The following is a 15,238-nucleotide window of genomic DNA, read 5'->3' on the forward strand; positions in this document are numbered from 1 at the left end:
CAAGCAAAGTATGTTTCATTTGGCCTCAGGCTCCCTAGAATATTGGACTGAGGTGGGAGGTGTGCAAACAGGTCATTATCAGTAGCCTTGAGCAAACAGCATCCCTCTGTAAGCCCTGTTTCTGGCACTTCAAACAGTTGTGTATTAGTTAAATCCGTGGTTGGCAAACTGCGGCTCGCGAGCCACATGCGGCTCTTTGGTCCCTTGAGTGTGGCTCTTCCACAAAATACCATGGCCTGGGCGAGTCTATTTTGAAGAAGTGGTGTTGGAGTTTAAGTTTAAAAAATTTGGCTCTCAAAAGAATTTCAATCGTTGTACAGTTGATATTTGGCTCTGTTGACTAATGAGTTTGCCGACCACTGAGTTAAGTGAAATAGGTCTGGTGAAAGGCCTGGGGAAATGCCACTGCCCAGCCTGGACCTCCTCACTGCTGTTCTGATCTGTACCTACCTGGCTGCCCCCCTCCTCCTTTGCCCCCTCCTCCAGACCCACAGGCTGCTTCCTTAATGCTCCAGTGAAGCCAGGTGACCTTTGTCACATAGGCCATGTCACTTCACCCTGGGTTTATGGAGGCAGCAAGGCTATGCCTCACTACTGAGACTGTCTACACAGTGTGTGGGAGGCCCGTGGTGACTGGGAAGATCTTTGGTGGCAAGAATGCATCTGACCAGCGGTGGCCATGGCAGGCCAGCCTGCTCTACCATGGCAAACACATCTGTGGAGCAGCCCTCATCGATGCCTTCTGGGTGATCTCAGCTGCCCACTGTTTCCAAAAGTGAGTCTTCCCACAGGGGTGCAGCTGCTGGGGGGTGGAGAGGGAGTGAGCACAAAATGGCCAGAAAAGAATGGGGTAAAGGAGGTTGCAGCTTTTTTTTTTTTTTTTTCTTCTAGCCTTTGTTCTGGGATAGTTTGCTGCCACTAGGTGTCTCTGGGTGCTGTTGCAGCCCTCTCTACCTGGAATACCATCACTGCTCACCACCTGACTCTAGTCTTTTGATGGTCTTGAGTCATTTCTCCTAGGACAGAGTCAATTATAATTGCTTCATCTCTTCTCATGGGGATGTTCTTTTCACCCCTCTCTTCATATTGTGGTAACATATACCAAGATGGTGTGGTTGTCTCATCTACATTATTTTTAAGTAGCTAAATGGAAATTGGCTCTAATTATGATTATCAGTAAATACTGGAAAACAGACTTTATTTCCAAAATAATTGCCTCCAGTTCATTCTTTATTTTTTGTAAACTTTAGGAATCGAAATCCTGTTCCAACTCAAGGTGGACTCTGGTTTCTGTATGTTGCCCAGCTCTAGATAGTCCCATAAGATTCCAATGTGCCTCAGTTTCCTCTTGAGCAAATGGTAGTTGGTGTGTAGTGTCCCTTGCCACATCCAGGCACAGGCTTCATGCTGTAAGTCAGAGTGATAGTACCAAGGCTGGGGGTGAGGAGCATCAGTCAGGGCCCCTTGTGGACAAGTATTTTGCCCCCTTTCAGCCAAAATGTCTGAAGGCTATTTCCGGCACAACTGCCTGAGGCTTCCCTGGGTCCTGACTACCTACACACTTGGCAGTTTCTCTCTAGAGGCATGCTCGGACTCTGCATGCCTAACTAGAACTCAGCTCTTTCTTTCACCTCTGTAGAACTATGTGCCTAAGAATAGCTGTTGTCACCACTGTCCTCACAGACCAGAGTGAGAAATAAAGAAAATGGTCTCTGTCCCAGGAGATGGGTGCAGTTAGGAGAGTGGGCTGCTCCTCATGTGTATCCTGGGCTTACTCTGTGCCCAGAGGGAGTGGTAAAGACATCATGCTCCATGTCAGGAAGACAAGGATGCTGGTGTCAGCTGGCTTTGAGACCCCACTTCTATTTATTTATTCAGCACCCATGGGTGCCAGGCCCCATGTGAAGCCCACTGTGGGTGATGTAGAGATGCAAGACTCTACTTGAAACTTCTCATACTATAAGAAAAGTAAGACACAGTCCAACTACTGTGATACAGGGTAGAGAGTCCATAATGTGTGAGAGGGTAGATGCTGAGCCAATGTCAAGGGAGGTGCTGTAGATCTCATCAGATGTTGGGCCTTGTGGAAGAAGGATTCAGGCATGGGGAGTCTGGGTAGGAGACAGCACAAGCAGGACACCACACACTCCTCTATTGGCTCCACAAAGACTTGTTGAGTGCCTATCACCAGATGGGGATCAGCCTTTAGAGAAGTTGGTGTGTTTGGACTGGGAAGGAAGAGGATGGATCATACTAGGATGGGAAATGGGGTCTTTGAGAATCACTCCTGGCTATGGGACCATACAAAGGTTCTGGTCAAAGTTGGGAATGAGCCAAGTCTCCTTTCCTGTAAAATGAAGGGGTATAACTTCATGTTTCCAGCACTAAGATTGTCTGCTCCTTTCATTCTGGGGCATGCTGGGAAAGACATCAGTAACTTTCAAAGGATAAATGTCCTGAGGCTATGGACAGCAATCAAACCACCTCAAGAGAATGTTAGGAAGGGAGGAGAAAGAGACCACTAGAATAATGGTGGGGTCTAATTACTAACCAGGGGGTGAGGGAAGCAGTCAGAGTAAGGGTGCTGGTCCAGCACTCAGAGGAGATGGGTGATAATGGAGCCTCTCCATTATAGGTCCCATGAGCCATCAGACTACAAGATCCTGCTAGGGTACCATAAGCTACAGCATCCCACCAAGCACAGCCTGCAGATGACGGTATACCGAGTCATTGTCCACGAGGATTTTAATAAGTGCTACATCATGGGGAGCGACATCGCATTATTGCAACTGCATCGGTCTGTGAATTTTACTTCCCATATCCTCCCTGCCTGCCTCCCAGAGCCTAATGCAACGTTGCCCCTTTATACCTCCTGCTGGATAACTGGCTGGGGAATGATCACTGAGGAAGGTGAGCAGGATAGGGCAGATGAGGAGAGTAAGGCTGAGGAGGAGGGGGGTGCAGTGGCCACCATGGGGCCCTGACAGCATGTCCTTCTAAAACTTAGTTTCCTTTAGTTCGTTGTTCAAAAAAATCTGAGTATCTCTAAGTTTTGGAATCAGAAACTTGGGCTGTTTGACTTGAGCCATTCAGGATTCCACCCTGACTACCAGGTCCTCCTTGGGTCAGGCTCCTTCAGAGCTTGTTTTGTCAAACACCTCTTGAAATCCTACTGCCACAGAAGGTACTTGGGCAGCAGTCAGGAAATGAAGCAGGCCTGCTCTCTGGTCTGGGTGGTGGAATTGGACATTTAGAGCTTTTACCTCTGTTAACTTCACTTCTCTTTATTCTAACTGAAGTAAAAGTTGCCCATTCTGCCTGCTTGCTGATGGAGAAAAGAGAAATGTTGGGCAAAGATTTTTGCACAGGATGAATGCTTTTGTTTTAAACATAACATTGAGTGAAAAAATAGGATGTAAATTTGGCAGAGCATCCCAGTGAAGGCATTGGGGACAGGATTTTCTTTGCTGTGCAGGCCAGTGCCAGTATCCCTGCTCCTGTCCACTGTCAGTCACACAACATTTCCAAAGACACCCTCCTGGGATGGACTCATTAAGAACCACTGGCATACCAAACAAGATTCTCCAAGCCGGTCAGAGGATGGGAGTTGGGAAATGAAGTGAAGTGAGCTGCCACCAGGACAGGGAGCAGCTGCCATCAAAGAGGGACTCAGTTGTCTTTCTCCCTCCACCCCCCCCTCACTCCGGGACTGCAGTTGCTGGTCTGGGTTGCCCCTGAGAACATGTGAGGGCCGTACACAACTCGTACTCCATATGAGTATGCGGTTACTGTAACACTGTGCTGCCTCATGAGGACACCAGGTCAGATCTGTGAGCAGTATCTGAAAATAGAATCTACAGGAAAGGTGTCCACAAATCAGATGCTCCTTGAGGCAAGGCCATATTTTATTTGTCATACCACCTAACTCCATCTGGCATCTGCTAGGTATATCACTGCTCCTCCTTGACCAAGCCAGGACTCATAGCTTCCACCCTCCGTGCCTCTACTTCTGTCCCCACATAGCAGCCAGATTAATTGTTTTTAAAATTTAAGTAGAGCCTTCAGTGGTTTCCCAGTACGATTAGAATGAAATCCAAACTTCACATCTTGGTGAGGAGGCCTTGATTGCTCTGGATCCTGCTATGACTTTGCCTCATTTTTTTCACCCCTATAACAATCACACTGACCTCCATCCTGGTCCTTCCAACTGTATGCTGCTCACTTTTGCTCTCTTGTCTGCCTTGAACATTCGCGCGCCCCCCCTCCCCCGCCGCCCCCTCTCTTTACACATCCTCTTAGCCAGAATGATGGCCTCTTCTTCAGTAGACAGGTTAGGGAGGCAACTGGCTTCTCCCCCAGGCTCCACTTCAGATATGGTAAAGACATCATGCTCCATGTCAGATATGACCAAACTACCACTCTCCTGCAGAGTTCCTGCCTCCACCTTCACAACTGCAAGAGGGAGAGGTTGGCATCATGAACAACGAGGTCTGTAAAATTTATTTTCAATTGCCAAACACCAGTAAATACGCTCTACATGAGGATATGCTGTGTGCGGGAGACCTCATTACCGGAAAGTCCATCTGCCAAGTAAGTAAGACCAACTCTATATCTTCAGTTGGGGTTATCTCTCCTCTCCTGTGGCAACTGTTCTCTCTCTCTCTCTCTTTCCTCTCTCTCTCTCTCTTCCTCTACCCTCTCTCTCCTTCCTCAGCCTCTGATTTTTTATTTCTAACCCACCCCAGTTGCAAGTGTCAGAGCCAAAGGACAGAAGCCACTATAGAGTCCACTCCATCTGTTTTCTTCATTTTTAAAAAAAGCTTTTTTGAAGTACAGCATTCATAGGAAAGCGCACCATTCACAAGTGTGCCATCTGATGCATTTTAGAAATTGATACACTCTTGGAACCAGCACCCAAAGGGTCCTCCTTATACCCCTATCTTGTCATAAACTCCCCCAGCTATCCCTGGCCTGGCTTCTTAAGCACCATGAAATAGTGTCAGGACTTCTATACATGGAATCATACAGAACACATTCTCATTGGGTCTCTTTCAGTCAGTGTTATGTTTGTAAAATTTATCCATCTTGTGTGTGATTTATATTATCTTTTTTTTCTTTATTGATAAAGGTATTATATATATGTCCTTATTCCCCTATTGCCCTCCCACCACCCTACTCATACCCTAACCCCCCTGTTGTCTGTGACAGTTGGTTAGGATTATATGCATGCATACAAGTCCTTTGGTTGATCTCTCCCCCTTGCCCCCACCCTCCCCTACATTCCCCTGAGGTTTGATGGTCTGCTCAAGCTTCTCTGTCTCTGGATCTGTTTTTGTTCATCAGTTTATGTTGTTCATTATATTCCATAAATGAGTGAGATCCTGTGATATTTATCTTTCTCTGACTGTCTCATTTCACTTAGCATAATGCTCTCCAGTTCCATCCATGCTGTTGCAAATGGTAAGAATGCCTTCTTTTTTACTGCAGCATAGTATTCCATTGTGTATATGTACCACAATTTTTTAATCCACTAATTGGCAGATGGGCACTTAGGCTGTTTCCAAATCTTAGCTATGGTGAATTGTGCCCCTATGAACATAGGGGTGCATATATTTTTTTCTGATTGGTGTTTCTAGTTTCTTGGAATATATTCCTAGAAGTGGGATCACTGGGTCAAATGGGAGTTCCATTTTTAGTTTTTTGAGGAAATTCCATACTGTTCTCCACAGTGGCTGCACCAGTCTGCATTCCCACGAGCAGTGCACGAGGGTTGCTTTTTCTCTGCATCCTTGCCAGCACTTGTCGTTTGTTGATTTGTTGATAATACCCATTCTGACAGGTGTGAGATGGTACTGCATTGTCATTTTTATTTGCATCTCTCGGATGATTAGTGACTTTGAGCATGTATTCTTATGTTTTTTGGCCTTCCTTCTGTCTTCTTTATAAAAGTATCTACATAGGTCCATTGCCCATTTTTTGATTGGATTGTTTATCTTCCTTTTGTTAAGTTGTATGAGTTCCCTGTAAATGTTGGAGATTAAAACCTTATCGGTGAGCCGAAACCGGTTTGGCTCAGTGGATAGAGCGTCGGCCTGCGGACTGAAAGGTCCCAGGTTCGATTCCGGTCAAGGGCATGTACCTTGGTTGCGGGCACATCCTCAGTGAGAGGTGTGCAGGAGGCAGCTGATCGATGTTTCTCTCTCATCGATGTTTCTAGCTCTCTATCCCTCTCCCTTCCTCTCTGTGAAATATCAATAAAATATATTAAAAAAAAAAAAAAACCTTATCGGTGAAAACATTGGCAAATATGTTCTCCCATGCAGTGGGCTTTCTTATTGTTTTGTTGATGGTTTCTTTTGCTGTGCAAAAGCTTTTTATTTTACTGTAGTCCCATTTGTTTATTGTCTCTTTAGTTTCCATTGCCCTAGGAGTGGTATCGGTGAAGAAATTGCTTATGTCTGAGATTTTGCTGCCTGGGGATTCTTCTAGTATTTTTATTGTATTCTATCTTATGTTTAAGTCCTTTATCCATTTTGAGTTTATATTTCTGTATGATGTAAGTTAGTGGTCTAGTTTCATTTTTTTGCATGTATCTGTCCAATTTTCCCAGTACCATTTATTGAAGACACTGTATTTACTCTATTGTATGTTCATGCCTCCTTTGTCAAATATTAATTGACCATAGTGGTTTGGGTCGATTTCTGGGTTCTCTATTCTATTCCATTGATCTATATGTCTGTTCTTGTGTCAGTACCAGGCTATTTTGAGAACAGTGGCTTTGTAATACAGCTTGATATCTGGTTTTGAGATCCCACCTACTTTGTTCTTCTTTCACAGGATTGCTATAGCTATTTGGGTTCATTTTTATTCCAGATTAATTTTTAGAAAGTTCGTTCTAGATCTGTGAAATATGCCATTGGTATTTTAATGGGGGAGTGCATTGAATCTATAGATCGCTTTGGGTAATATGGACATTTTAATAATGTTGATTCTACCAATCCATGAACACAGTATGTTCTTTGATCTGTTTATTTCTTCCTCTATCTTTTTTCAGTGTCCTGTATTTTCCATATATAGGTCTTTTACCTCTTTGGTTAAGTTTATTCCTAGGTACCTTAATTTTTTTGGTGTGATGATAAATGGGATTTCTTTTTTAGTCTCTCTTTCTGTAAGTTCACTATTAGTGCATAAAAATGCCATAGATTTCTTGACATTAATTTTTTATCCTGCTACCTTGCCAAATTCGTTTACTAAGTCTAATAATTTTTTGATGGAGTCTTTAGGGATTTCTATGTACATTATCATGTCATCTGCGAATAAGGACAGTTTTACTTCTTCTTTTCCAATTTGGATGCCTTTTATTTCTTCTTCTTGTCTAATCACAGTGGCTAATACTTCCAATACTATGTCAAATAGGAGTGGTAGGAGTGGGAATCCCTGTCTTGTTGTTGTTCTTAGGGGAAATTGTTTTAGTTTTTGCCCATTGAGTATGATGTTGGCTGTGGGTTTGTCATATATGGCTTTTATTATGTTGAGGTATGATCCTTCTATTCCCACCTTGCTGAGAGTTTTTATCAAGAAAGGGTGCTGGATTTTGTAAAATGTTTTCCTGCATCAATTGATATGACTATGTGATTTTATCTCTTAATTTGTTTATGTGATGTATTACGTTTATTGATTTGTGGATATTGTACCATCCCATCCCTGGGATAAATCCTGCTTGGTCATGGTGTATGATCTTTCTGATGTACTGCTGGATCCGATTTGCTAGAATTTTGTTGAGGATTTTGTCATCTCTTTTCATGAGAAATATTGGCCTGTAATTCTCTTTCATTGTGTTGTCTTTATCTGGTTTTTGGTATTAAGGTGATGCTGGCATCATACAATAAGCTTGGAAGTGTTCCTTCCTTTTTTTTTTTAATGAATACATGTATTTTACTAAGATACAAAGATCACAGAGTCCAACTTGAAAAACGTTTTTTTTTTCCTTAAGTAGAGTGTTACTGTTGATACTAATGTGAAATTTGAATTTTATATTTAGCAATATATAATATACTTATTTCCATGTCAGTACAGTTACTTTTGTTTGTTTTTTAATTTTTTATTTTTTTTAATTGAGGTATTATATGTGTACATATCTTACCATTCCCCCCCACCCCACTCCCATACATGCCCTCACCCCCCAATGTTTTGCATCCGTTGGTTATTATTATATGCATGCATATAAGTCCTTCGGTTGATCTCTTATTTCCCCCACCTCTCCCTAACCTTCCCGCTGTAATTTGACAGTCTGTTTGATGCTTTAATGCCTCTGTATCTATCTTTTTGTTCATCAGTTTATAATGTCTTTTGTTATCCACAAATGAGTGAGATCATGTGGTATTTTTTTTCATTGACTGGCTTATTTCACTTAGTGTAATGTTCTCCAATTCAATCCAGGTTGCTACAAATGGCAAGAATTCCTTCTTTTTTATGGCAGCATAGTATTCCATTGTGTAGATTTACCATAGTTTTCTGATCCAGTCATCTGCTGACAGGCACCTAGGCTGTTTCCAAATCTTAGCTATTGTAAATTGTGCTGCTATGAACATAGGGGTGCATATATCCTTTCTGATTGGTGTTTCTAGTTTCTTAGGATATATTCCCAGGAGTGGGATTACTGGGTCAAATGGGAGTTCCATTTTCAGTTTTTTGAGGAAACTCCATACTGTTCTCCACAGTGGCTGCACCAGTCTGCATTCCCACCAGCAGTGCACGAGGGTTCTTTTTTCTACGCATCCTCGCCAACACTTGTCGTTTGTTGATTTGTTGATGATAGCTAATCTGACAGGTGTGAGATGGTATCGCATTGTCATTTGATTTGCATCTCTCAGATAATTAGTGACTTTGAGCATGTTTTCATGTGTCTCTTGGCCTTCCTTCTGTCTTCTTTTGAAAAGATTCTATTTAGGTCCGTTGCCCATTTTTTATTTGATCATTTATCTTCCTTTTATTATGTTGTATAAGCTGCCTGTAGATGTTGGAGATTAAACCTTTATCAGTGATAACATTTGCAAATATGTTCTCCCACACAGTGGGGTTTCTTGTTGTTTTGTTGATGGTTTCTTTTGCTGTGAAAAGCTTTTTATTTTGACGTAGTCCCATTTGTTTATTTTCTCTTTGGCTTCCATTGCCCTAGAGGTAGTATCAGTGAAGAAGTTCTTTTGGCATATGTCTGAGATTTTGCTGCCTGTGGATTCCTCTAGTATTTTTATGGTTTCCTGTCTTATGTTTAAGTCCTGTATACATTTTTAGTTTATATTTGTATATTGTGTAAGTTGGTGATCTAGTTTCATTTTTTTGCATGTATCTGTCCAATTTTCCCCACAGCATTTACTGAAGAGAATGTCTTGACTCCATTGTATGTTCATGTCTCCTTTGTCAAATATTAATTACGCATAGTGTTTTGGGTCGATATCTGGATTCTCTATTCTATTCCATTTATCTATATGTCTGTCCTTGTGCCAGTACAAGCCTGTTTTGAGAACAGTAGCTTTATAATACAGCTTGAAATCTGGTATTGAGATCCCTTCTACTTTATTCTTCTTTCCAGGATTGCTGTGACTATTCAGAGTATTTTTTCATTACGGATGAATTATTAGAGAGTTCTTTCTAGGTCTGTGAAATATGCCATTGGTATTTTAATGGGGAGTTTATTGAATCTATAGATTGCTTTGGGTAGTATGGACATTTTAATGATGTTGATTCTACCAATCCATGAACATGGTATGTTCTTCCATCTGTTTACATCTTCCTCTATCTCTTTTTTCAGTGTCCTGTAGTTTTCCTCATATAGGTCTTTTACCTCCTTAGTTAAGTTTATTCCTAGGTATCTTATTTTTTTTTTTGGTGCGATGGTAAATGGGATTTCTTTTTTAGTCTCTCTTTCTGTAAGTTCACTATTGGTGTATAGAAATGCCATATATTTCTTGGCATTAATTTTGTATCCTGCTACATTGCCCAATTCATTTATTAAGTCTGTTAGTTTTTTGATGGAGTCTTTTGGGTTTTTTATGTACAATATCATGTCATCTGCAAATAAGGGCAGCTTTACTTCTTCTTTTCCAATTTGGATGCCTTTTATTTCTTCTTCTTGTCTAATTGCAATGGCTAATACTTTCAGTATTATTTCAAACAAGAGTGGTGAGAGTGGGCATCCTTGTCTTGTTCCTGTTCTTAGGGGAAATGGTTTTAGTTTTTGCCCATTAAATATGATGTTAGCTGTGGGTTTATCATATATAGCTTTTATTATGTTGAGGTATGACCCTTCAATTCCCACCTTGTTGAGAGTTTTTATCAAGAAAGGGTGTTGGATAATGTCAAATGCTTTTTCTGCATCAATTGATATGACTATGTGATGTTTATCTCTCAATTTGTTTATGTGATGTATCACATTTATTGATTTGTGGATATTGTACCTTCCTTGCATTCCTGGGATAAATCCTACTTGGTCATGGTGTATGATCTTTCTGATGTACTGCTGGATCTGATTTGCTAGAATTTTGCTGAGGATTTTGGCATCTACATTCATGAGGGATATTGGCCTGTAATTCTCTTTCATTGTGTTGTCTTTATCTGGTTTTGCTATTAGGGTGATGCTGGCTTCATAGAAGGAGCTTGGAAGTGTTCCTTCCTCTTGAAGTTTTTGGAATAGTCTGAGGAGGATAGGTTTTACTTCTTCCTTGAATGTTTGGTAAAAATCTTCTGTGAAGCCATCTGGCCCCAGGCTTTTGTGTGCTGGAAGCTTTTTGATGACTGCTTCAAGTCCTTCTATAATTACTGGCATATTGAGCTGTTTAGATTCTTCCTGATTGAGTTTTGGAAGGTTATATTTTTCTAGGAATGTGTCCATTTCCTCCAGGTTGTTCAGTTTGTTGGAATACAGTTGTTCATACTATTTTTTTAACAATCCTTTGTATTTCAGCGGGATCTGTTGATATTTAACCTCTTTCATTTCTGATTTTGTTTCTTTGGGTCCTCTTTCTTTGCTTCTTGGTGAGCCTGGCTAGAGGTTCATCAATCTTGTTTATCCTTTCAAAGAACCAGCTCTTGGTTTTGTTGATCTTTTGTATTGTTTCTTTGGTCTCTATGTCGTTTATCTCCACCCTGATCTTTATTATTTCCTTCCTCCTGCTTACACTGGGCTATTCTTGTTGCTCTCTTTCTAACTTTTGAGTTGTAGGGTTAGGTAATTTACACCATTGTTTCTTTTTTTTTTTTTTTTTTTTTTTTTTTTTTTTGCAATAGGCTTGTAGAGCTATGAACTTCCCTCTCAAGACTGCTTTTGCTGTGTCCCATAGATTTTGGATTGTAGTGTTTTCATTGTCATTTATTGCCATGATGTTTTTTATTTCTTCTTTGATCTCTCTGGTAACCCAGTGATTGTTTAATAGCATGCTGTTTAGTCTCTATGTGTTTGATTTCTTTGGATTGTTTTTATTGTAGTTGATTTCCAGTTTTATGCCACTGTGGTCTGAGAAGATGCTTGATATGATTTCTATCTTCTTGAATGTGAAGAGATTTTTCCTATGTCCCAACATATGGTCTATCTTTGAAAATGACCCATGTGCACTTGACAAGAATGTATATTCTGTGGCTTTGGGGTGAAATGTTCTGAAGATGTCAATTAATTCCATCTGGTCTAGGAATCATTTAGGATTTATGTTTCTTTGCTGATTTTTTGTTTAGAGGATTTGTCCAATGGTGATAGTGTCTCCTATTATGATTGTATTGCTGTCAATCTCTCCCTTGATATCCTCCATGAGATGTTTTATGTATTTGGGTGCTCCTGTATTGGGTGCATATATGTATACCAGAGTTATTTCGTCTTGTTGGATTGCTCCCTTTAGTATTATGAAGTGGCCTTCCCTATCTTTTGTTATGTCCTTCACTTTGAGATCTAATTTGTCAGATATAAATATTGCCACCCCAGCTTTTTTTTTAATTTCCATTCGCCTGGAAAACCTTTTTCCATCCCTTCACCCTCAGTCTGTGTGCGTCTTTTTTTCTGAGATGGATTTCTTGTAGACAGCAGATATATGGGTCTTGTTTTCTTATCCAATTTGTTACCCTATGTGTTTTGATTGGGGTGTTTAATCCATTTACATTTAAAGTTATTATTGATAGGTACTTATTTGTCACCATTTTTATTCTTTATACTTGTGTTCCTTCTTCGCTTCCTTTTTTTTTTTTTTTTTACAGCAGACCTTTTAGCATTTCTTGCATTGCTGGTTTGGTGGTAATAAATTCCCTTAGTCTTTTTTTGTCTGTGAAGTTCCTGATTTCACCTTCAGTTTTGATTGATAGCCTTGCTGGGTACAGTATTCTTGGATTCAGACCCTTCCTTTGCATGACTTAGTTTATTTCATTCCATTCCCTTCTGGCTTGATGAGTTTCTGTTGAGAAATCAGTTGTTAGTCTGATGGGTATTCCTTTGTAGGTTAGTTTCTGTCTTTCTCTGGCTGCTTTTAATATTCTTACTTTGTCGTTGGTGTTTGCCAATTTAATTATAATGTGACTTGGCATCAGTCTTTTGGGGTTCCTTTTGCTTGGGACTCTGTGAGCTTCTTAGATTTGTGTGGGTTTTTTTCTTCCCTATATCAGGGAAGTTTTCTGTCATTATTTTTTCAAACAGGTTTTCTATTCTTTGCTCAGTTTCCTCTTCTTCTGGCACCCCTATTAGGCAGATGTTGTTTCCTTTCGTGTTGTCCCAAAGGTCCCTTAGGCTCTCCTCCTGTTTTTTAAATTTTTTTTTCTAGATCCTGCTCTGCTTGGGTATTTTTTCCTACCTTGTCTTCTAGCTCACTGATGCAGTCCTCTGCTTCTTCTGGTCTACTCTTGATGCTTTCTATTGAGTTCTTTACAGCAGCGATGTCATTTTTCATGTCTTCTTGGTTCTTCTTCCTCTTGGTTCTTACTCCTATTGTTGAATTTGTCTTCCATTCTTTTCAGCCACCTTATGACCATTTCTCTGAATTCTTTCTCTGGAAGGTTGCTTGCCTCCATTTCATTTACTTCCTTTTCTGGTGATGCCTGCTTTTCTTTCATATGCGGACTGTTTTTTTGTCTCCCCATGGTCTCTCTTCTCTGGATGTCTGGTTACGTAGTTCTCACTCTCCTGGGTTGATTTAAAGGCACAAAATACAACGCAACCAGGTACAACACACAAGGCATTGAACAGAAATGTATTCACGATATTAATAACCTCAAATAAAGGTGACCACCAGAGAAAGGAAAATTAGGGGATAGGAGAGAAAGAAGAAGAGGGAAAAAAAAGGAGTGTCAAAATGAAATTGGGAAAGGAAAATAAAAGTAAGAAAGACAAGAAAGAAACTAAGGGAGAATGTGGAACAAACTATATATATAGGGACAAAACTCCAATAGAACAACCACTAATCCCAGTAAATGCCAGCAACAAGTACCTGGGGATTAATACAAACGACAACACCAACTAATATCAAGCGAGGCAAGGGAAAACAGAAGCAAAAACAAACAAAAATAAAGCAAACAATAAAACAAACAAACAAACAAAAGAATAAGCAAAACAACCTCACAAAAATTCGATATAATCTACATTCAAGCAAACAACAACAAAAGGACAGAGAGAAAAACAATTTTTTTGGATAGTTAAGACAGCGAAGAGAGTGTTGTGTATGGACTTGGAGCAGGGGATTGGAGATTAGATATATAAGTAGGGTGAAATTTTAACAGGGGGTAAACAGAAAGAATAGGGAAAATCTAAAGCAGTAAAAGGGTAAGATAAACAGGACACCACAAGGGGAAAGGTTAGGAAGAGAGGGATGGCATAAAGGTAGAGTTGAGACAGAGTAAAACGATGCTAAAGGAAAGATGAAAATAGAATGCAGAACACTAATCCCAAAGTAAAATAAAGAGAAAATAAAATGATACTTAAAAAAAGATAAAATAGTAGTAGTAATAATATTTATTGAAAATAAAAATGTAATAATTAAAAAGGTAAAATCAAGTGATGAAAAAAGAAAAATAACTTAGTTTCTTGAGTAAAAGATGCAAAAAATGAAAATAAAAATTAAAAATAAAATAAATAAAATGTGCAGTAGTGAAGTTCATTCACTTCCTCTATTGTTCTGTTTAGCACACCTGTTTCTCAGTCCAGACAGTATTGCAGTTCCCTGCTTTCACTGCTTCTCAGTGTTGTAAGCCAGTTCTGAATTTTAAGTAGGCGGTGTGTCTTAATTTCTCGTATTCCTTTATTTTTGATTACACAAGAGTCAATTTGTGATTCAGCCCCTGGGTGGCAGTGTTTCTGGATTGACTTCCGGATCTCTTTGGCCTCTCTAGCCTGTATTTAGATCCTTTTTTCCCTGTGGAACTCAATACCGGTTTGTGGAAGTGGGCTGCCTCAGAGCTGGCTCTCCAATGGTCACTCCACACTCCGATCCCCAGGTTCCAGAAAAACAACTTTCCCCTTCTGTCTCCCAGGGTGTCCCCAACTGGGTGATCCTATGTATTGGGCTTAGTAATCAGAAGCAAGGATTTGAAGAGGAAAAAGCCCAAGTGTACGAACAATGGGTCTGCGCGCAAGTTGAAAGCAGCCGGCACACCTTTGAAATTCCTAGGCTGTCCCTGCACGTCAGATCAAAATGGGTTGCTTTTTAGAGATCCCTTCTGTTAGCAGCTCTGAGGACCCCCTTTCACATTCACAGATCACCCCAGCCCCAACAGCCACAGTTTTTTCTACGCACAGACTTCCCCGGTCCTCCAACTCCCGCAAAACACGCGTTTCTCTCTCCCGCCGGGACCAGAGACCTCTCCTTATCCCAGGCGAAATCTGACCTTTCTGTGGTGGAGTGTAGATCTCCTCTTAATCCACGTGTTTGCGCCAATTGGGGACTGATGTTCTGGGGCTCGCAGCTGTTCGGTGGGTGCCACAGTTGTGGATTTTCAGGCTTCCGATAAGCTCCACTTTCCCTTTCAAGATGGCGCAGTCTCTGTGTCCGAGCCTGTAGCTCCGGGAGGGGACCCAGCCCCAGTGGGGGCTGTCCAGTCAGGGAAACCCCATCTAGCAGTCCCCCACCTTCTCCTGGAGTTTAGCTGTCCCTTAACTTGCCACAAACACTCTTGGTGCAACCCTCAGCTATTCTTTCTTTCTGCTCCAGGACAAGGCTCGGAACACTTCTGTCTCTTCACCGCCATTTTCTTGCCACCCCCACGCCCGCTT

General features: G+C 40.9%; 2 protein-coding genes across 2 annotated transcripts in view; one reads left to right on the plus strand and one right to left on the minus strand.

Annotated features, from left to right (window-relative positions):
• Nucleotides 1–545: 545 nt before the first annotated feature.
• Nucleotides 546–2,984, plus strand: LOC308244120 (putative serine protease 47; the record flags this gene model as incomplete). The annotated part of the gene is made up of 2 exons (XM_080660142.1): nucleotides 546–775; nucleotides 2,636–2,984. 2 exons carry the CDS (start codon nucleotides 546–548, stop codon nucleotides 2,982–2,984), a joined length of 579 nt encoding a protein of 192 aa, XP_080516268.1.
• Nucleotides 2,985–3,125: 141 nt separating this feature from the next.
• The window catches only part of LOC308244121 (cryptic protein-like), a gene marked incomplete at both ends in the record, with an annotated part of 138,734 nt that continues 126,621 nt past the window's right edge, over nucleotides 3,126–15,238 (minus strand). The window contains 2 exons of the mRNA XM_080660143.1: nucleotides 3,126–3,229; nucleotides 4,288–4,452. Of these exons, the coding sequence (XP_080516269.1) occupies nucleotides 3,126–3,229; nucleotides 4,288–4,452 (269 nt within the window). The remainder of the gene's footprint in view (nucleotides 3,230–4,287; nucleotides 4,453–15,238) is intronic.

This window comes from Plecotus auritus, assembly GCF_963455305.1.
Source record: "Plecotus auritus genome assembly, chromosome: 3".
Lineage (NCBI taxonomy): Eukaryota > Metazoa > Chordata > Mammalia > Chiroptera > Vespertilionidae > Plecotus > Plecotus auritus.